At 27.9% G+C, this 23,923-nt stretch overlaps 1 protein-coding gene across 1 annotated transcript in view; it reads right to left on the reverse strand.

The window, feature by feature from the left end:
* Positions 1–767: 767 nt before the first annotated feature.
* The window catches only part of Syn (synapsin), a 72,023-nt gene continuing 48,867 nt past the window's right edge, over positions 768–23,923 (reverse strand). Inside the window, exon 10 of the mRNA XM_075380370.1 lies at positions 768–1,019. Within this exon, the coding sequence (XP_075236485.1) occupies positions 829–1,019 (191 nt within the window). The 3' untranslated portion in view covers positions 768–828. The remainder of the gene's footprint in view (positions 1,020–23,923) is intronic.

A 23,923-nucleotide genomic window follows, 5' to 3' on the forward strand; every position in this document is an offset into this window, starting at 1 on the left:
CCAGCGAGATCATTGAAAACATTTTTTTTTTTTTTTGGGTATCAATGTGTTGAAATACCCTGCCTACTGCCCACACTTCATCACTTGAAAAAACACCTCATAAAGCAAAAATGCTTTACGAGGTTGCTGATTTTCTATGAAGAAAGAAGTGTGAGAAGCAGTGCACAAATGATCGTAAGATCAACCTAAAAACTTCTTTGTGGGAATATGCAAATTTGTGGATCACTGGACCAAGTGCATCGAAAAAGAAGATTACTGTGTGTAAAAATTACATTGTTGTTCAACTTCTACCTTTGTATAAATAAATATGTAATTTATTTTTATTTAAAATTTAAAAAAAAATTATTATCAATAAATCAAAACCAATTTTGTTTTCATCAAACTTAAAATTGATTAAAGAAATCCCTAATCCCCCAAAAATAATAAAAACTAATATTTATGTAATTACATAAGATGGGTGGCCAACAACCCTTATTATAAAGCAAAGAACAACTTTCAATTATATTTTTTAATTTTTAATTTATATAGCAAAGACATTCAGAAGTACAGTTCATTATTAGGTTTAATTGTTATTGTTTGACCTGCTCTGTTCATCAAAAAAATATGATTAAGACCATAAGAGATGTAATAGTAAAAAATAATGCATTAATTAACAACAGCATATATGCAGAGAATAATGAAATCTAAGCGACTACTATTTACGTGAGTATAATATATATTTATATTCAGTTTATTATTTATAATAATGGAGAGTTTTGCAGTGAATAATATTATTAACAATAATAAACACGATAATAATAATAATAATAATAAATTATTGTATAGTGTTTACATATCACCAAATATACCAGCAAATGTTTTACGTAGATTTTTCATAGTATCTTCAGTATCTTCTCCTCCAGTAATACTACCAGTTGTTGAACCTTGACGACCAAATGCAGCACGTTGACCTTGTGCTGATTCTTCAGCTCTTCGACTTGATTGCTGACTTACGCTACTCACTGTGCTGCTTTGTGAAGCTAAACAATCATAATTAAACAAAATAAATTAATTTTTATTTTAACTTAAATAAAAAAAAGTTATATAATAAAAAATAAATAGAGTAACAAAACAAAAAATTAATTTTGATATTTCTTTCAATTATTTAATTTTTTGAACTTTAATTATTATAATTTATAATAATAAAAAAAACAAAAACAGTTTTGATTTTTTTTTCTTTTTTGTTTGATGAATTAATTCACCACAGAAGTTTTGAAGCTTGTATATGTAAATGGAATTTTGTAGTGTATGAAATATTCCACGCCTGACTAGGATTTGAATCTGGGACCCTAGGACGAAAGGCCAAGATGTTATCACTCCACCATGGAGAACAGTAATTTATTTTTAATTAATTTTTTGTTAAAATATAGTATTTTACTAAATATCTTAATTATTTTTAATATTTTAAAAAATATTTTTTTTTTTTTTTAATTTTTAATTAAGAAAAGTTTTCCACATTTATAAATTTTTAATCCATATTATTATATATAAAATTATATAGACCACTGGGTTGGTCTACTGGTTAACTTGTAGTCGCAAATCAGTTGTTTAACAGCTGATTTTCAAAGTCGAAGAAGGTTCTGAGGTTCAAATCCTAGTAAAAGTTAATTGCTTTTATACAGATTTGAAAACTAGACAGTGGATAACGGTGTATTTTGGTGGTTGGGGTTCAATTAACCACATGTCTCAGGAATGGTTGTCCTGAGTCTTACAAACACTACACTCATTTACGTCATACACATCATCCTTACCCCATTGAGCCATAGGGTGGGGGGTTGCTTATTGCTCATTAGTTGAACAGATTGCAACGTACACATTTAGAAGAAAAAAAATGTAATTATTAACCATCAGACAGTTTATGAACAGTACAAAACTTTTTAATTTAGTATAATACCAACAGAAATTTCAATCTGTTACTTCGATTTTATTTACTTTACATTATAAATCTTTGGTAAATAACAGTAGTTATCGTACTCAAAATCTAATAAAAAAATTATTTATTATTTTTTTTAAATTTTACTTGTTTATTATTATTTCAATGATGATAATAACAATTAAAAATAATGATAATTTTTTAATCTTTAATGTTTTAAAGATAATGTTTTAATCTTTAAAGGAGCCATTTAAGTACTAATTATGCAGTTTTTTTTAAATTATTTTGGCCCTCCTCTTCCTTATAAGAAATACCATAACTTCTCCCCTTTTATTTACATAATATACGCATTCAAAAAATCTAAAACTCTTTTTCTTTTCCAAAGATGCCGATATAATACAAGAATTCCCCCTCAGTTATAATTATAACAGTTAATAATCGATTCTTAAGATTTTCTAATAATAAAAAAAATGACTTTCAAATGGTGAATTTTGTTTTATTACTCCATTATGAGGCTCATTCAATAATATTTATTCAAATTATTCAAAACACACATACATTACATATATATACCTATTTAAGGAATAAAGAAAATAGATTCATTAGAGTTATTTTGTACATTTTTCAAACATGTAACTAAATATGAATATTTTAAGTCTTTCAACTATTGATACACTTAACAGTTACATGTAATAGTAAGAATCCCTTGGCTGCCTTGCCACTTCGCTAGAAGATAATATTATTTTGCTATATAGGGAGCAAAGGTAGTAACTGATATAATTTCCACTGTATTCACAAAAAGGAATTAGGAAAATCCATAAAATAAGGTAAAACTGGCTTAATCAGGTTACACCTGGACAAATATATTCAGTAAATATGAAGGTATTTAAATAAAATCCCATTTTTTTATATTAGTATAGATTACGGTTTACTCAATATACAATTCAATTGTTCTTGATATATAATTTGGTTGAATTTTATATTTTGAACTTATCAAACGGTAAACAAACAGACCTACGGATTTGAATTGATTCAAAGTTACTCCTTTTGAGCGGGTAGTATTTCAGGTGATATCATGAATGCTTGACAGATTCTTTGTTTTTATTTATGTGTTATAGCTCCAAACAAACAGAAATATAGAATCAAACGTTTAATAAAATTAAATGATTTTTATGTTTTAAGATGAAATTATATCTGAAATACGTGTATTTCTGTATGAATAGGAAACATGATAAAGAAAAATTGTAGAAAATAATGAAAAGATCAGTGATAATTAAATTAGAGGAGTGTAAATGAGAACAAGAGTAGAAGCTTAGTCAAACAATTCAGAATAGGAAAACTACTTATAATTGGCAGGGACGCTAGTGAAGAATGTTTAATTGAAATTGTGCTAGGTGAATTAGTAGAAAGTATAAAAAAGAGAGAATCGAGAAGAGCAAACAGTTTCTGATACCTACAGGCTAATGCATATTTTTTTAAATAAAAAATTAATTTTGTAGTATTTAACCTAAGGATAATATTAAGCCACCTGATTTGAAATATGAATCCAAAACTTTCCAGATGAAATAGATATTTTACAGTTTGCTATAGAGATCAACAAATCAAATCAACATTCTTCTTTTGAAAACTTACTTTTAAATACTTATTTTTGAAAAAAAATAAGTATTTTAATTATTTATTATTTTTTTTTTAATAAAAGAAAATGAAAAATTAACTAGAGTAAAGAACAGTTTTAAAAAACAGTTAATCATGGATAACAAAATTCAAAATTTACAATGGAAAACTGGATTTCTGTAGCATTTAAATAGTTGTAGAATCTTCATAAATGAAAATATTTTTTTAACTTTTTATTTATTATTATTATTATTATAATATTTATTATTTTATAATCGGCATGCACCTATTGACAATCAAAGCAGAGATAAAGAGTTTGTCACTTATACATGAAAAATAACATTTTGTATAAAAATATTGTAAAATTAATTTATATTTATTAATTTTAAATTTAAAAAAAATTCATGCGATTTCACTCCAATTTATACAGATTTAAAATCAATAAATAATCAATTGCAACTATAAATATGAAAAGGTATAACATACTGGTTAAACTCATACTAATAATATATGAATGCTGGTTATCATATAAAGTAAAATATTCTCTTTTTTCTTTTTTTTTACATGTATTTTGTTAACAAAGTAACCTTAGATATTCTAAAATGTAGAAACATGAAATTTAGTAAAGTCTCCTACTTTGAAACGGTCTAATTTTTAGTATGAGAGCAACCCATGGTATGGTATGGGAACTCAAAAATTTTAAAAAGAAAGAGTAGGGTTATGATATATGTCATTTTAAAGGTCACTGAAAAACTTTGACATGAAAACTTAAGGCTATGATAATTCTAACTAGAATAGTGGGCATTTAATCTCTTTCACAACTAATATCAAAAGTGACGTACCCTCAAACAGTGCTCTCAAATTGAAAAATAGGTCATTTCAAAGTAGAAGTAATGCTAAGTTTTATTTTTTTTGTGTTTTTTAATGAACAGTTATTTAAGAAGTACCATTTTTAAAACAAGTAATAAAAAAATTAAATGATTGCAATTTTGGTTAAGATAATAATTTAAAAATATATATATCACAATTCTACCCTTTCTATTTAAAACTTACTTTTGAGTTGCCCCTCCACTTTGCGGTGTTTGAATGGATAGATGTTGGTCTCATACTAAAACATTAATCATTTGGAGATGGGAGTACTTGTTAAATTTAATTTTTCAATGTTTTATTAAGGATACCATACTTTGTTAAAAATATTAATTAATTGTTTTAAAAGAAAAGAGCGAGACTTATTTTTTAAATAAAACTATTAAAAATAGATATTGAATAAAAAAAGTAATTAAAGGCCATTAACTTTTCTGTTTGCCATATTGGTTTTTAGCCCACTGGGCCGATCTAATGGTTAACTTGTCACAAACCAATTGTTTAATAGCTGATTTTTGAAGTAGAAGATTCTTAGGTTCAAATCCTAGTAAAAACTAATTGCTTTTATACGGATTTGAATACTAGACAGTGGATACCAGGGTATACATTGGTGGTTGGGGTCCAATTAACCACATGTCTCAGTAATGGTCAGCCTGAGTTTGTGCAAGACTACATCTCATTTATTTCATCTTCATCACATGGGGCTGTGGTTGGGGGGGGGGGTTGCTTATTGTTCACTAGTTGAACAGATTGCAAAGTACTGATTAGGAAAAAATAAATAAATATTTGATTTTGCTTATTTACTACAATTTTTATTTTGGGGAATTCTAAAAGAAAGGTCAGCATACTAAATATTAGGTGAAGAACACGGTAAAAATATCGGTTATTTCTCATTATAAAAATGTAAAAAAGAATAATTTCTAGAAATTTTGTTTTTTGAAAAGAAAATCTTATATTTTTCATCTCCTAAAATCAATAGTTTTGACGAAATTTCTAAATAACTGCATTTTACTCTGTCTTCTCCTCTATCAGTCTACTATACTGTGTAAATTAATTGGGACAAGCTATTTTTTCTCTAAATTGTTATGCGATTGCCATTGCCAGTTATATATGAAACAGCCTTAATCCGGTTTTATCTGCATTGAGATGGTGTATCTGCTTGACCTTGACAATAAGAAAGCGGTTTGACCGGTTTTAAAGTGAAAGTAGTCACCTTAGCTTTAGCTGTAAGCATTTGAGTGTGGCAGGTGGATGTTAGTTTACGTATTGCTTTTGTGTGTTTAAAAATGGATATTACTCTGAGGAAAGGTGTAAGAATTATTGCCTTAAAGATCACACTTCTATGACGTCAAGAGATATCGCTTCTGCAGTTGATGTAGGCAAATCAAGCGTATCAAGAATTCTGACAACATTCAAAGAATCTGATCATGGTCTCCAAAAAAGGAAAAGAAAATGTAGGCACAAACAGGAAAACTATACCAAGAACTGATAAAATTCTAATAAAAAATAGTAAAATTAATCCAAGGAAAACAAGCTCAGACCTTAAAAGAGATCTACCGGCAACTAGTTTTGATGCTAGTAATTCAACTGTATGCCATAGGCTTCTGGAAGTTGGCCGGAAGGCAAGAAGATCAATGAAAAAACAATTTTTAACGCCTAAAATGAAGAAAAAACGTTTAGCATGGGTCCAAAAATATAAATCACAGACTGCTGATGACAGGAAGAAGGTAAATTTTAGTGATGAGACTCATTTATTTGTGCAGGGTTACAAAGCAAATGTTGCGAGATGAGGTGACAGTGAACCTTTGAGACCTGAGCAAACAAACTGTAGAACACTCTCTGTAACAAATGTTTTGGAGTTTTTTCATGACAAATGGCACTGGAAGCTTAGTTCCTGATAAAGGTATGATGAATTCAACCGAGCGTATAGAAATATTATGGCATAGGATTTTTCCATTCATGCAAATTTTTGACGGGACATTTCAACATGACTTGGCCCTTTTTCATAATTCAAAGTCGGTCAAGACCTTCATGCTGAAAAATCAAATAAATGTGCTTGATTGGCCTGGAAATTTATCAGACTTAAATCCCATTGAGAACTTGTGGAATATTTTGAAGAAACATTTGGATAAGATAGACTATATGACAAGAAAATGCATGATAACTACCACTATAAAGGTGTGGTTCCATGATGATGAAGTCAAGAATATGCGAATATAATATCTTCACTAAGATAGTGGAGTCAGTGACAAAACATCTTCAAAAGGTCATTTCTGCTAAAGAAGGGCATATTTCATACTAGTACATGTATTTATCAGTGTATATAAAGGCATAGAATGAATAAAAGCATAGTTTTTTGAAAAAGAGTTCTTTGTTACTTTGTTAATTAATTTGCACAGTAAAGTTCAGTTAACACTTCAACAGTGTTCTCCAGTGTCACGATAAATAAATATAACTGTATATATTAAACAAAAAAGTCAATCGCTCTAATTTTTTTTAATTACACCCAATTTTTTGTCAACTTTTATTGCAGTAATTAGGAAAAAGTTTAGTTATTTTTTATATATATGTATATTTACAAAAAAATATTCTTAAGGAATTACCAACTCTAAATTCTATTGGAATTACTAAATTAATTACAACACAATTTAAAATTGAATCTCTACTTATGCATTAACTATTACTCATAATTACTAATTTATAAAATAATTCAAAAATCTACAAAAAGTATATATATATTTATATACATAAAATTCAACTACAAGGAGTATATATAAAAAGGAGGGTTAGGGTAAGGAGGTGTAGCTTACCTTAAAACCCCTGGCATTGAGTAGAGAAAGTCTTGATGAAACTCTACAGTTTGATGATGACGACTCATGTTTTGATCGAGTGAATGATCGATCAATTGATCTATCTATCAATCGGACGACTGAATGAATCGTAAGATCGACTGTAAATAACTCCAGAGACCAGTCCCCTCATGCCAGTGGAACTAGTAAGCTCGTTATATACGGTTATAAAGAAAGGTTTAAGGTCAAGTAAATAATAAATACATAAAATGGGATTATTAATGGATATTTGGTAAACGGATAGATAAAAATAATATTAAAGTAATTTTCATAATATTTTTTTTTCTGATGTCTGAAGCGGTATTATAATTAATTAACTGATTACTGAATAACTGGTAGCAATGAAGTTTAGAATTAGCGGGTAATAATTGTGCTGTAACTGCAAATGCTAAAAAATAATTTAGTAAATTTTTTATTTACTATTACTGAAACAAAATGTGGTCGACAGCTTTTAAAAACTGTTGTATCTGTATTTGTAGAAACTATACTGTATCATTCCTACATTAATATTGCAGACAGTAAGAATGGATTTACGTTTACAGCACCCATAAATACGAATCATGAAAACCAATAAGTAATAAAATCAAAATGTTTAAACTGTTCTTGTTTTATATTTATTGATGTACAACACTGATAAAAATATAAGTTACTTATATCTACCTATGTTGAACAAGATATTACAGTGTTTACATGTAATTCAACACAGTAATTTGACTTATGAGAAAGCAACTTATTATGCTTTAATATTTTGTAGTTATTTTTTTATATTTAGTTTCTTTATGTAGAGTTTATATTTGAAATAATTAATTAAAATTTTCTTTTAGGCTTCTGTAGTGAATTAACCCATCAAGCAAAAAAAAAAAAAAATACACGATGATACTAAATACAATTAAATATTTACAAAATAATTCACAATTCAGGTGTTAATTAGAATTATTTGAGCACATATTTATATAGGTGTTGAACGAGTTATAAGAAATTCTGGAATTTTTTTTTATTCCTATTCTATAGCGTATTTTTATAATAAAACATAAATCACGCTCAAGAGTTATTCATTTTAAAATTTTTTGGATTAATTCTATTTTAAATAATTCAGAAATTTATTAAAATACAGTAATAAAGCTGCCTTTTCTTTTTTTTAACAAAGATTGTACAATCATAAATTGTAATCATATGGCTGTGATTAAATTCAAACGAATGGAGCAGACACGTGATTAATTTATTTTAATATCTGTAACGTCAAAACTTAAAATAGATTGATTAATTTCAACATTATCTTATTAAATTTCACAAAATAGTTTTTAAAGATTTTAATATGTAAATCATTAAGCTAAATCATAGGATGGAGGCAGTATTAATGCAAATAAAAAACTTTTGATTGTCAGTAAAAACTTCATATATAATTTTATTATCAATCAGAACCTCATAAGTTATGTATTTTATGATTCATAAATTACCAACAGGGAGTACTAGATGATGAGTTTTATATTCAAAAAGCTTTTTTCATCAAAATTTGTTATGTCGGCAACGGTTTCTAATTAATAATGAACTTTTTGACAAATTTTTCTCTGATAATTATCAGAGAAAAGTTATAGCATGAGTCTTGAAAATACAAAAGAAAAATGGTTCTTTGTCCTGGGTGAGTCTAATACATGTAATTACACAAAAGAAAATAAATATAGGCTTTCAATTCAATTTATCCAGATTGAAATCTAACTCTTTATTTTATCTCTATCCAATAGGTAACAGTAGAAATTTTGTCAGGAGTTTTCCTTGTTATATATGTCATGTACTTCTAATAACTTGGCTTCTTTATTGTGATTCAGCAGGATAAAGACCTTGTTTCCTATCACAGGTTAGTGATTTGAAAAAAAAACTAGTTGTTGAAGTATCAAATGAGTAGCCTCCAACAAAAAAAATCTAAATCTAAGGTAATATTTTATACATGTATTTTAAATGTCATAATAAAAAGGTATAAATTTTATCTTTTTCTTTATAGTTTTATTTTGATTTATATGTTGAAAAAATTAAGCTTAATGAAATATAAAGGTTTATTACACTACAGTACACTTGTTTAATGACCATAAGCCGAAATAACTTCTTTAAAAGTGTAATTATTTTATAAATCATTAAAAAATGGTTATTAATAAGTATGCGTAAATAAAAAAAAACCAATATGAACTCAAAATATTATAAATAGTAAACAAATATATTAAAGGATAAATAGGAAATAAAGGAAAGCAATAACAATGAAAAAATAAATGCAACAATAAAATTATTCTGCCAAAGCATCTCTATGTAGCCAAAACATACATAGCTAAGTAGGCAGAATACAAAAAAATTAATTCAAATATCAAATACTACATCTAAAAGGCAAAACAGAGTACATCAATACAAAATATAATACATATATATTAATTAAACTAACATAAAACACACAAACATTATTAACAATAAAAAAATTGTAACTGTTTTTACATCATGAAATATGTTTAAAATTGTAAACTTTTTCAAGTCCTGCAAATGGGCAACACAGAGTAGAGATTCCTCCTCTACAAGTAATGGAAGTCACTGAACTGCCTGAGAACTAATGATGACAGAAGTGAAGCTGTTGTTAAGGATGGTTCTGGCACTTTCCCATAGTGCAGGATGGGAAACGCTTCTTCAGCAGGCTTGGTGCTGATGAGGTAGGCTAAAACCAGACTACCTGAAACTGCCATTGGAGATTGCTATGGACTGGTCTTCCAGGTCAGGAGGTTGGGTGAAGGACTAACAACCTTACCCCGGAAAAAGAACATCTTTTATGAAAAATCAGCAAGCCTCAGAACTAGACAGGAATTTAAGTAAAAGAACCAGGATAAAAAACAAACTGATAAGATTACGAACATGGAACGTTAGAACCCTTGCAGTGCTGATAAAAGTAGATATAATTAGTAAAGAGTTAGAATCATATGAAATGGAGCTAGTAGTGATACAAGAGACCAAATGGCCATTCTGTGGCAAAATAAACACCAAAAGTTACCAAATGTACTATAGTGGCTGTTAGGATGGCAAACACTATGCTCGAGTAGCGTTTGCAGTAAATAAAGCGATAAGAAATTTGAGATAAATTTTGAAGCTTTAAGCGTGAGAGTGTGTGTGATTAGACTTAAAGTGAGATTCAAAAACTTGTCAATAATAAGTTTCTATACTCCTACAGAAGAGAGCAATGTCGAAGACAAAGAATCCTTTTATGCCCGACTAGCGGTGGTCAAAAATTTACCAAACTATGACATAAAGCTACTGCTTGGGGATGCTAATGCTAAAATTGAGAGAAAAAATATCTGGAAGGTTGTAGCCGGCAAAAAAAATTTTACACAGCTACACAAATAATAATGGTGTAAGACTTAAGTTTTGTGTCTTGAATTTTTACATTGCAAACACAAAATTCACTTAGAAGGACATCCATAAAAAAACATGGACATCACTGGATGAAGATATAAGTAATAAAATAGACCACACCCTGATTGACAAGATAAATGAAAGTGCAGTGCTAGACTTTGTCTAAGGGTGCAGAGAGACCATTACCTGGTTTTAACTAAACCTTAGACAGAGTCTGAAACTAGAAAAAAAAAAGAAAAGAAGGCAGTAAAGAATAAGCTTTGAGGAAGATAAAATATATGAATTCAGAATTGAAATATAAAACCATTTTGCATTATCAGATGTTGAAAATACAGGTGAAGGAGTCAGGGATAAGAGGGATGAAATAGAGAAAAATTGGAATAATATCAAGGCAGCTGTGAAGGAAGTGGCAAACAAGAAATACCCAAGAAGTCACTGGTTCAGTGAAGAATGCAGATAAAAAATGGTTGTCATGGCAGATAAGAATGGTCATCAGAAGGAAAAAAAAACAAAAAAGAAAGCCAACAGTTCAAATATAAGAAACAAAACAAGTATATAAGGCAGGTATATAATAGAAAAGTGAATAAAACACTAAGAACAGAAAAAGGTATATCAAAAAGAAACCACAGGTAGCAGAGGAGAACTGCACCAAACACAATAATAAAGACTTTTGCAGAACAGTTAGGTTTTTTTAAGAAAGGATACCAACCAAGAGCGTTTGAAATAAAGGATGAATGGGGCAACAACAAATGAACCAGGAAAAGTTTTGAACATATGGAATTTTAGAAATTTACTAAATGGTGATAGCACACCAGAGGAAATGGAGGAGTAGGAAATAGAGGAAGATGATCCTTGACAAACCAAAATCAACATTTGAGGAAGTAACAGATACACTTTAAGAATGGGAAAGCACCTGAAGAGGATGCAATACCAATGGAATTGTTAAAAAATGGAGGAGCCACTATGCAAAGGCAATTATGAACACATTATTAAAGTGGAGAGCGGAATGCTGTCAGAAGAATGGAAGGAAGCAACTATAATATCACTACTCAAAACAAGAGAACAAACTAGATTCCACAAATTTTCGAGGGATATCACTCCTGAATACAACTTACAAAATACTATCAAAAGTTTTACTTGAAAGTATAAAAGTACATGCGTAAAAATGATTAGAGGTCACCAAGCTGAATTTATGCAAGGCAGATTAATGACGGTGTGGATTTTAAAAAAGCATACGACAGTATCATAAGATGAGAAATTTGGAAACAAATAAAACGATATAATATTCCAAAGAAAATTATTAGAACGGCAGAAGGAGCTCTATGAGGAACAAATATAGGAGAAAAGATAAATGTCCTGGTCTTTGCTGATGATATTGCTGTCATAGCAGGAAAAATGAGGAAGAAATGGCAATGAATGAAGCAGGAAAAATAGGGCTACAGATTAGTTATGAGAATGCCGAAGCAGGAAAATTCCTTTTTGGAAGTCGGCGAATAGAAATTAGAAATAACAAATGAATTTAAATACTTAAGGTTAACAATACCAAGAGACAACAAAAGAGAAAGTGAGATACAAGCCAAGCAGGCCGTGGCAAGCAGAGAGAACTGAGGGGGAGTGACAAAACTACTGAACAACAAAATATTGTCAAAAAATACGAAGATAAGAATGTATAAATCATTAAACCAAACTGTAATACTGTACGGGTGTGAAATGTGTACATTAATTAAAGCAGCTGAAAGAAAGAAAGCTAATTACCTTTGAAAATAAAATGTTAAGGAATGTATATGGATGAACTAGAAAAAGAGGTAGCTGGAAAATCAATCATAACAAAGAGATAAAAGAACAAGTACAGGGACCCAGTCATAATCGTGCTGATTAAAAGTAGAAGATTAAGATGGCTAGGTTAAAAACATATGGACAAAATGGCCAATTGGCCCCTGGGAAGACTCCGTTTGAAATAGTTAGATCAGGTGAAGGCAGACACAAGAAAAGTGGCTGCTGAGATGGATGAGATGAAAAGAAGATGGAGACAGCTTGTTGATGAGGCCAAAAACTACTAGGGTTTGACTGACAAAGGAGTAAATAAGAATATGTAAACTTTTTAAAATAAAAACCGAACTAACCTCAATAAATTTAAAGATTTTAAAACTGTTTCATAATGCTTTCAGTCATTCCTGCGATCATATTGAGTGACTGGTGTTGCTATTTTCATATTAGAATCAACTGATATTATTTTATTAATGACAGTTATTTTGGGTTAAGGAGAGACACAGCTATAATTTCATTAAAAGATTTGTTGAAATTTATTATGCATACTGCATAAGTCATTAATATTTAAAATAAAAATCGGACAAAGCCAGGAAAGTTATGTTGGATTTTTTTTATAATGTCAGTGGATTTATTATTTGTATCCGTATGACGGTCAGCAAATATTGATTTTATGTTATTATGGAGGAAACGTTAATTGTATCTTTATTTATAAAATAAATATAATTGCATCTTTATGAACAATATATGATTGGAGCAGTTTAATATATTCCAGGGGTATGATGTTTGTTCGTTGATAGTACATCATATTTAATTTATTTAGAGTCATACATATATGCCTTAGTAAAAAAAAAAAAAATCGTCAGCAATAACATCAATTGCAGTTGTAACAACAGTACCAGTGATTGAAGTTATAAAATTAGTTTTAAAATGTTTATATTTATTATAATTAGTTCAGGTTGTTGTTCAAAGTCTACATTTGAAATATATACGTATATTTTTAAAATCTAGTGATGTTAAAAAATTCATAGAAGTGAGTTAATTCAGGCACAGCTCTAAATTTTTAATTAATAGCTTTGTTGCGCTGTTGTTGCCAAAAAAAACATTAACAGAAAAAAATGCATTGTGTACATATACTTTACTTTATTCCTTGAAATGCCTAACAGCTGAACCAATTTTTGAAATTATATATCAAAAGGTGGATTCATTGTGCCATAAACAAGTACAATTATTCTGATAGTTTAAAATTACTGAATTATTGTCAAAGAAGAAAGTCTGCTGAATCCAATTAGACAAAAGTTCACATTCTACCATCTTTTATTAATAATTAATTGTTTCTGTACAAATATGTTAACATAATTTACAAAAATGAACCATGTAATACAATAATTTATATATATAATGGTTCATTTAATAATATTCATATAATTAATCGGTAAAATTCAGCAGATATGTTAACGTTATTTTTAATTCACACCCAATAAGAAAATTAACAGGAAATTGGATTCATCAAGGATAATCTCACCAATAGAATTACTTCTCCACTTAGTTCTATTAAAGACATGTCTGTCCTAACCACCACTATAAGGTTTAATATGGTACTTCAGATGGAATTAGAAACCAATTTGAGGAAGAAATTATGGTATATCCCTTCCTTCCAAGGAAAAGGAGAATAGTAGAAAGCGGTTCATTAATGATGAAAGGACTAACATTAGTCAGGTTAATTTACTTCCCTAGACTATACCAAAAATATTATTTCTGTTTTATTTTCAATCAAGGCTATATAATTTGGCTTCATTTGACTGGCATTTCGGCCATTAAGGACGGTAAATGGTGCCTCCTAATAAGCCTACAAGTAGTCCTCATCAAATGGCACCAAGAACATCTTCTGCATGAAACTATGACAAATGCATAATGATAGGATACAAAATAAAAGAAGGGAATCAAAGAAAGCGGAATGAAAAAATAAGCTATCCTCTGAAGGACTACAGTAAAAGACAAAATGACCTGATCCCTTCCAGGCAATAGACATCTGTTTTTCCACAGTTCCTCAGGGATAAGAGCATTTGTACACATAATAAAGAAGTATATTACTAATTAAATGATACAGACAGACCGGGTTAAATATATGTCTCAATAAAAATTGCTTATCTTTTTCTTTAAGAAAATAATTCAAATTTGTTTTTTAACAAATAACCTCGTTTATCCCTGATATAGAGTTGCATATGGATGTATCCAACCAGTGGCAGCTCGCATATAAGTACTGTGGAACTGCAGCACCCCTATTTCCACTTGATCAACAACAACATTTAATATAATGAGTCCTTTTTTATTTAATTCTTTCTTTATACTTGTACAATATATAATCCTTAAGCTTAATGTTAGTAGCCATCCCCCAGTTTATGAAAAAGATACAAAAATCTTTGTATAGAACTGTGTGCTTCACAGTTCTAGCGGTGTGGTGTTTGGCTGTTGTGTACAAAGGAAGCTGCACACGAGGCTGTAAGGGAAAGAGAGCACTGTCACTCCCACAGTGCCAACCCTGCTATACTGGTGGAAGGTAGTTTTTTTTTTACTTTGCACATGTGTATGGAATGTTTCTTGTTTGTTCCATTTTCTAGTTTAGTCGGTGGAAGAAATATGAAAGCGGTTTAGCTGTTTTTTCAGTAGTGATCAGAAGATGGCGGAAAACAAGGGATCTTTAATTGCCAAATCTGTCCAAAAACAAGCTGGAAGAGTGAAAGAGAAGGTAATTAGTAAAAAGTAATTATGTATTTGTTTCTGTGTACATAGAAATTTAAATTAAGCATCATTGCTTTTAAGTGGACATTTTTTTAAGTTATTATCTAATAATACTAAAAACTATTATCTGTATGATACTTTATTATTTATTTGGTTAAACCGAATATGGCTTTTAAGCACATTGTGCTTAAAAACCATGTACCATATTCTTTAATGTGATAAAGTGTAGAATTAGATTATTATCCTGCTTCCAGCTATTCTATTTCATTCATTTTTTTTTCTTTTATTTTACAGAAATCTTTAACCGTGGCCTTGAAAAGGCCCAGAAAAGGATTTTCTGAAACAGCACCCCCACTAATTTTAGCTACGAGCCGCCACTGTATCCAACTAAATCATAAATATTGTATAAGAATAGTTTCATAGTACATATATATGTAAAATATTAATATATATAATAATATGGAAAAAATAATTTAAAAAATAGTGTATATGTATACTTAATAATTGTACAAATAATTCAAATCACTGTTCATTAATATTTATTTAGTATAGCTTATAGCAATAAAGGTTTACATTTATAAACATATATGCTAAAATATTTTCTAGCAACATTTTTTAAACACTTACCATGACAATATTGTTTATGTGATTTAACTTACAAAAAATTATCATTAACTTATATAAAAAAGTTTTCAAATATCATATAAATTAATGTTTCTGTAAAAATAATAATTTACGTCAATAAGTCTACAGTTTTCATTCCAGTTTTTAAACGTAAAATAACGGTTTTGGGACGATACATATTATTCAATTTTGTAATTTTATGTCAACACAACTAATGATGAAAAACAATTAAATGATTTTCTGAATACCTTTGGCGATAAAAAGTAATTATTTAAATGCAGGACTGAATGATAAAAAAAAAACAGGGTGGTGGATTTAATGAATAAGTCGGTGATCAAATATTATGTACAGGTAAACTCTCTGATCGCTTAGAAACACCGACTTAAGTCAGTGTAATACTTATTATTTTTTTTTTATAAATGCATACAACATTGGTAAAAATAGCATCTACTTGGAAAGTAACCTGGTGATGAATACGCTCAAGAGTTTCAATATCAACACTACCTGTTAATCTAAATATTTTTTATAAGTTATCTTTTAAGAAACCTTTTTTATAATGTAATTTTCCAAATACATTAGAATCTAAAAAAAATTGAAATTTTAAAATTAATTAATTAAGAACATTTAGTTTTTAATAAACATAAAATACTCATATAAAAAATATTTAAAAAAAAATTAACAAACGCTTAAGATTGTCGACAACCCAATAATTTTAATAGAATAAAAAAAAGGTATAACAAATTTAAATTTAAACAACTTATGAATAAAACAATTTATTTATAAAGAAAAAAAATTTAAGAAAAATTTCAATAATTTTAGAGGATATACTTAAGTTACAGTTTAATATGAATGTGAAAACAAAATCTGAAAATACAAGATTTATCTATTAAACAACAATACTATGTTTTCACCTCTTAGAGAAAACAATGAGAACTGATTGCAGCTCTTTGACAGAGACTTCAGATGTTTCTGAATTTACATTAAAAATGTTTAGACCTATGTTATAAACATAAATACTCTCAGCCATTCAAATAATTGTGAGTCACATTACAGTCATTAAGAAGTTGCCAGAATAATCGTAAATTTAAAAGTTGACAGAATGTTTTCAAATGATTACCAAGACTTACAGGGAAAACTAGATGTCTCATCTAGCGGCACAAAAGATACGGCAAAGGATCAGAACATAGAAGATAAATGCTCTAGATACTTTTCTTTTTAAGAACCAAAGAAAATGTTGAAAAAGTAGCCGGTCTGTTTGAGAAGACCACCAGCTCGGCTGAAACCAATAACTAGCCTGAATGATATGAAGCCATAAATAAAACACTGTAAAAAAGGTTTGTGAGAGGATTTCAATAGGAAAAGGTTTGCGATGAGATGGTTCCCAGGGATTTTATATCAAGGTAAAATGAATGCCACAAGCATTTTGGATCGATATACTGCAGCAATTGGATACCAAGAATAAAAGAAACTTGTCAAAGCGAATCCAAATTCAAAGCCATACTCATTGTGTTCTTTGATGTCAAGGATGTAATTTTGGAAGAATGGATTTCAGAAAGCCTCACAATAAATAGACTATTATAAAGAAGTTTTAACAAACTTAAGAAAAAGAATAAAAAAAAATGACAAGAACTGTGGAAAAATGTTTTTATTTTTTATCAGGATAATGCATCTATTCACAAATCACTTTCTATGAAGCAGGCTTACAAACACTTTACTATTTTGGAACATTCCCATATTTTCAGATTTAGCATCATGTGACCTTTCTTTTTTCTAATGTGGAATCTGTGCTTACAGAAATTTGTTTTGAGTCAGTTAATATAGTAAAGAAGATAACTTAGAACAAGTTGATCTGTTCCGTAAACAAGACTTCATCAATGTATTATTGTGAATGGGGTCTGTATTGAAGAGGATACATATAAATAAAGGTAAATTACTGTATCAGTTTTATTATTTAATAGTCACACATTGTACTCCATTTATAACAAGATAAAAAAATAGAAAAAAATAAATTGTTTATATATATATATATATATATGTGTGTGTGTGTGTGTGTGTGTGTGTGTGTGTGTGTGTGTGTGTGTAAAGTTTTCAATAGTTAAATATAGAAAAATGAAATTTAACAAATTTTCTTAGTTAAATAATGTTTTTTTATATTAGATGACCACACCCCCAAGCGCCTTGGAAGAAGGGCAACTCAAAAATTTTTAAATGGAAATGGTAGGATTGTGACAAAACATTTTAAAGGACAATGAAAACAAAAAAAAAAAAATCTAGTGTAAAAAAAATTAAACTACATCAACCCTAACAAATGTAGCAGCCATTTAATATTTATTTCATTTGTAGTTTCAGTATTAGTTTACTAAACATTTTAAATAATTCTCAAAAATACCCAATAAAAAATATAAAATTTATCAAACGATTCTAATTCAAAAGGATCTTTTTCTTTTCTTTTGTATGAGATTACTAATTGTGAAAAATATTAAATGTTTAACATCTTGGTTACAGTTGTTGTAACCTGAAGGTTTTGTTGTAAACATTTTTGTTTTTCAATGCTCTTTAAAATAATACATCACAACTGATTTATTATCATTCCATTTAAAATTTTTAAGTTGTATCCACTCCCTGCAGAATAGTTTTATACCAAAATGTTTTGAGGTAGCAGCATCTGCTAAATTTCAGTTTTATATGTTTAACTGTAGAAAAGTTAATTAAGGTTTCCTATACTTTCTCTGCATAAAAAACTAATAAAAATTAATTTTTTAACGAATTCATTTATTTTACGTATGTAATACCTATATACTTCAAACTTCACACTATTTTTAAAATAAACGGTTATTTTTTATAAAAAAATGTACGGCAAATGTGTAAATAACAATGCTCTATGGAAATTAAATACTTTTATATAATTTATAAAAATTAATTACCATTTACTTACTGCTTATTTTTTCTCTTTTTTTACAGTTAGTTCTTTTGCAAACATCTCTGTTTCAGCAGAACGATAAAATTAAATATATATCTTAAATAATTTGAATATATGTAGGAGTGTTTACCATCTCAGTAAGTTTTGCAAAATTTTATATAAATTTTTAAAATGGGAACCGGAACTGTTAAATATAAAAAAGAATGAAGTTTAAAAAAAAATGTTCTTATCTAAAACAATTTATTTATTGATATGAAAAAACCATATTCCAAATCCCCACGGTAGGAAAGACAAAGTTAAAAGTTTTAAATGAAAAGAATAGGGTTACGACATATTATTCTAAAGGGTAAAGGAAAAACAAAAATTTTGACAAAAAACTTCAGGCTATAATAACCCTAATTGAAATGACAGTCATTTAATATTTTTCACAGTTACAAAAGTGGCCTACAGTAAATCACTGTAATTAATAATCTTATACCGAAAAAATAGATTGTTTTGAGGTAGGTACGTTTGTTAAATTTTATTTTTCAGTATTTTACTGCTGAAAAAATTATTTACAAGTTACTGTGTTGATAACGGTAATCTTAACTCTATTTTTTTTAATTTTTCAAAATATGTTTTTAAGTTAACATAAATAATTTTATATTTTCTAATGAAATAGATATATCTGCAAAATGGCTAAACGTGAAAAAAATATAAAAACGTAAAGCCTTAAATAAGTGATATTTATTTTCCATGAATATTCTGCTCTTTGAATGCAATTTGTAAGTCTATTTTTATTTTTAATACTTTAAATAATAAGAGTAATTTTAATAACATTAGTACAATAGGTAAAGTTAGATCTAAAAATATTGCTAATTAACAAAAAATATATATTCTGAATATGTACTACTCTTAATGAGTGGCAATATCTCTCCCATTCATCTATATATAATTCTGAGTTCTGAATCCTAGTTAACAAGGTTTTCTTATGGATTTATTAGTTCCATCATTCCTCATTTTCAATTAAAAATCCTACCAAATCTTTATTATTTTCCACCACCCCGCTCTGTAAAAACCATGAAAAATCTGTGAATTAAACCAAATTTTTATTCAAAAATTATGTTATTATATGGATTACTGATGTTATTAAAATTTGGAATCACTTTTTCAAAGAAAGTTACTCAGGTTACCAATTTCAACAGTTAAGCTATTGAAATTCAATAGAAGAATTGTTGTAGAATTTTTTTATTGATATTTATTTTGTGCAGCAGTGTGTCATTGAATGTGGTTGTACACACACAGACGCGCGTGCACACGCACACACACACACACACGTATATATATTATATTATATACACTATTACATAAAGAGAAAGAGGATTTTTGTTTGTTCGGGATAAAGAAAAAAAACTACTTGATAAATCGCAAGCAAATTTTTATCCATGTTTCTTGGCATAACTAAGGAGGTTTTATATATAAATGTTTATGTATAAAGGTTTTTTAAAAGTCAATTTTAAGACTAATATTCCTCTGTACTGTTATACAAATATGAATCAATAACTTGATCCACCAAATACAGAATAAAATTAAATCAGGTAGGATGACACTTTATATCATTAGATACACACGAGTACTTTCACAATTTTCTCGTATCTTCAGTGGATCCAATCTTTTAATTGTTCACGTAAAATTATATATTATTAATACACATTATTAATAAAATAAAATCTTGGTAAATACAATAAAACAAACGTTGTTAAAACTTTGGATATTAACTTTAAAATCAACTCAAAACGGAATTAAAATTTAAAAAAAAAATTTTCCCTTTTAAATTAATATTTAAGATTAAAAATCAAACTAAAAGTTAAAGTTAAAATTTCCATATATAAAAATATGTCATCAAATAATAAAAATATTAATTAAAAGTTAAAATTATAAATATTTAAAAAAAGAATGAATATGTGTATGTGTGGTTTGTTTAGTCAATATTATATTACTATGTCATCCAAAGTTTTAACAAATTTTATTTTACTGTATTTATCAAAATTTTATTTTGTTAATGTTGTGTATTTATAATATGTAATTTTATGTGAAAAATTAAAAGATTGGACCGACTGAAGATGTGAGAAAATTGTGAAGTACTCTTGTGTATGGGGTGCGTAAGACCACTCCCTTCAAGGTGGTCTTACGCACGACAACATATTACAATGTAAAAGTTTCTGCTCTTTTCAACGATGGGTTCAAAAATAGGTCATTTCATTTGAAAAAAATTGTATTAACTCTGAAACATAAGTTCAACATCAAATCAAAGGCCACAATAAGGTGTACCACCTCAATCTGAAACTTTTGTTTAGGTAATTTTTTACATTTGCATAGTTTACAAGATAATTTCCTGGGGCGATTAAAATGAAACACTATACATATTTTTCTATATAATATATAAATATATATATATATTTATACACAGTATAAATATATACAGACTAAATAAAACCTAAATTATCCACCACTCTTTAAATGCTTAAATTATGTTTTTATCATTCTTCTATATACAAATATATATTAAAAAAATATTTATATAAGAAAAAAACAATTATTAAAATGTGATATAATATGCATGTGCAGCTAAAGTATAAAATAAAAATAAATAATGATAAGGCATTAATTATGACATCAACTACAATATACAAAATGAAAACTACTAAACTAATATATACAAAATTACACAAAAGAACCAAAAAGAGTGTATCATGTATACATGAAAAAATATAAAAAACCTATTTTTAATTCCAGTAATAAAAGTAAATATAATTGAATAAAGACATGGACATACATATGTCTATAGTTTATAATATACAATGCAATCTAATTAATATGAACAAATTAATACAAGGACAGTTAATGTTATAACTTTGTAGGTATATCAGGTGATCTGATACAGCTCTCTACCTCATACAAGATACAGTTCAGTGATAAAGATAATATAAATATTCCCAAGAATAACAAGGTCTAGTATAAAATGAAATTTCCAACAAAAAAGTTTATGCCAGTCTGATTCTCCTGTCACCGCTAAAACAGTTTGGCAGTGGTATGTTTGTACTTGAAATGACTAAAACAATCAGATTAAAAAATGCAAACTGGTATAAAATAATTTGTAATTTTCCTAATGAAGTAACGGTTAACCCCAGTCTGGCCCCATCTTGTCACGACAGAAATAGTTTGGCTGTGATATTTTTGTACTTAGGGAATCTTTAAAAATTCAGTGTAAAATATTAGCCATCTCCATTTGGAAGATTTTTAATTGAATTTTTTACTACCTATAGTGAATTAAGTGGTGAAACAGCCAAATAGTACGAAATGAGAAGCAACTTTTGCAATATTTATTGCAGACTATAATTTCAAACAAATATTAGTAAAACTTTGGTAAACAAATTAATTATTATTAAGTAAGAAAGTGATATACGAGTATTTCCAAATTTTATACGGGTTAGTTTACATATGTTAGTTAGCAAATTATTTTAAGTAATTTCTCTGCATTGTTTTCTTACTTTTTTAAGATACAGGTTTCTGATTTTTTTCTTTTCTTGGGAACAGCTGTTATACTAAAATCGTAGTTGTTATAATAATAACTCTTTATATGCTTATCTATACTTTTAATAAAAATCAAATGAAAGAATTGTAAAAAAAAATAATAAAAACATTTAACTTATGAAATAGTCCTAAAAAGTAAAAAACGCAATAACTTCTTATATTTTGATGAATTACTTCACCGCAAAAGCTTATACATGGGAATATGAAAAAGAAATCTGGTGTATGAAAAACGCCATGCTTGACTGAATTTTGAACCCAAGGCTTCTGGATGAAAGGCTGACATGCTACTACTATGGCATGGAGATCGAGAAATTTTCAATTCGATTTAAATTTTCTTTTCTTTTTTTTTGTAAAGTTAGCACCAAATTAAGAGTACATATATTATTTGGTTTTGTTTAAAAATTTAAGTCGAATTCAAAATTATTATTATTTTTTGTTTTACAATTTTGGGTGGTTTTTGAAATTTATTTTATTTCTTAAAAAGCAATTTATTTAAAAATCTTTTTTATCATAAGTAAATCTTTTATAATCGTTTGATTAATATAATTTTTATATTTATATTTACGTATAGTGTACTAATTTCTCTATATTTATAAACAATAATTTATCTATTTCATCTGAAAGGAACAATAATAACAAGTTTATGCCAATTTATGGTTACTTTAAGGGAAATGACTTTGTATTTAAAAATTAACCAAGCCTTACCAGGATTCAAACTGAGAACCTTCTTAATGAATGAATATCACTCTGCCACAGAAGGCAATACAGTAATAATTATTTAAATGAAATTGTGGATCTACTTTTAGGTGGAAAATTTAATTTTCTAAAGTAATATTTTGAATTTTCATGAATAAAAAAATGTTTAGTATTTATGAAGCCCAAAAAGGCAAATCCCACTCAGAAGCACAAGAATCCTAGTACAAATTATATAGTTTAGTCTTTTTACAAAAACATAACTTTTTATTCTTTTGATGTATGTTGAAATAATTAAAATAAGATCACAGTTAGAAGACGGGATTTTTGTATAAAAGAAAATAAACTGAAAATTTTCTTACGTAAATAACAATCTGTTACACACATTATTATAATAATAATAGTAATTCTAATTTATATACAATATGATCATAAGATAACGGTAGGGTTTTAATCAATCATAGTTTTGGAACGAGCATGATACGAGACATGAAATATATGTCAAAACAGAGAGAAACTCTCTAAGCTTTTGAGATAAAAACAAGTTCTAACAACAGAGTAATTTTCACTTAAAAGAGTGGTAGTTGCATGAAGGTTCTTAGTTACCATGATTACGATACATAATGTGTTTTGTGGCTTGCTAAGTTTAGGTCGAATACAGTTTTTAGACGTGAATACCATCATGTGTTCAATGAAGAACAACCACATGAAAACATTTTTCGAAGGAACAAACGACTCAAAGAAATGGGCGACCTGCTGAAGCGATCATATCCAGCATGACCATCTATCATGAGTCTATCAAGACCACTAAAGCCATGAATAAATTATTTGTAAGACCCAAAAAAAATGGGGTGGAAGTGTTCTGTAATGTTTTAGATGTTCCAAAAACAACTATTAATGAAGTTTTAAAAAAACAACTATGCTTTACCAGTTGTAAAATTCAGGAATAACATAAAATTAAACTGTAGATAGACAAAATTAAAT

Source organism: Lycorma delicatula, chromosome 12, assembly GCF_047948215.1.
Source record: "Lycorma delicatula isolate Av1 chromosome 12, ASM4794821v1, whole genome shotgun sequence".
NCBI classification, from domain to species: domain Eukaryota; kingdom Metazoa; phylum Arthropoda; class Insecta; order Hemiptera; family Fulgoridae; genus Lycorma; species Lycorma delicatula.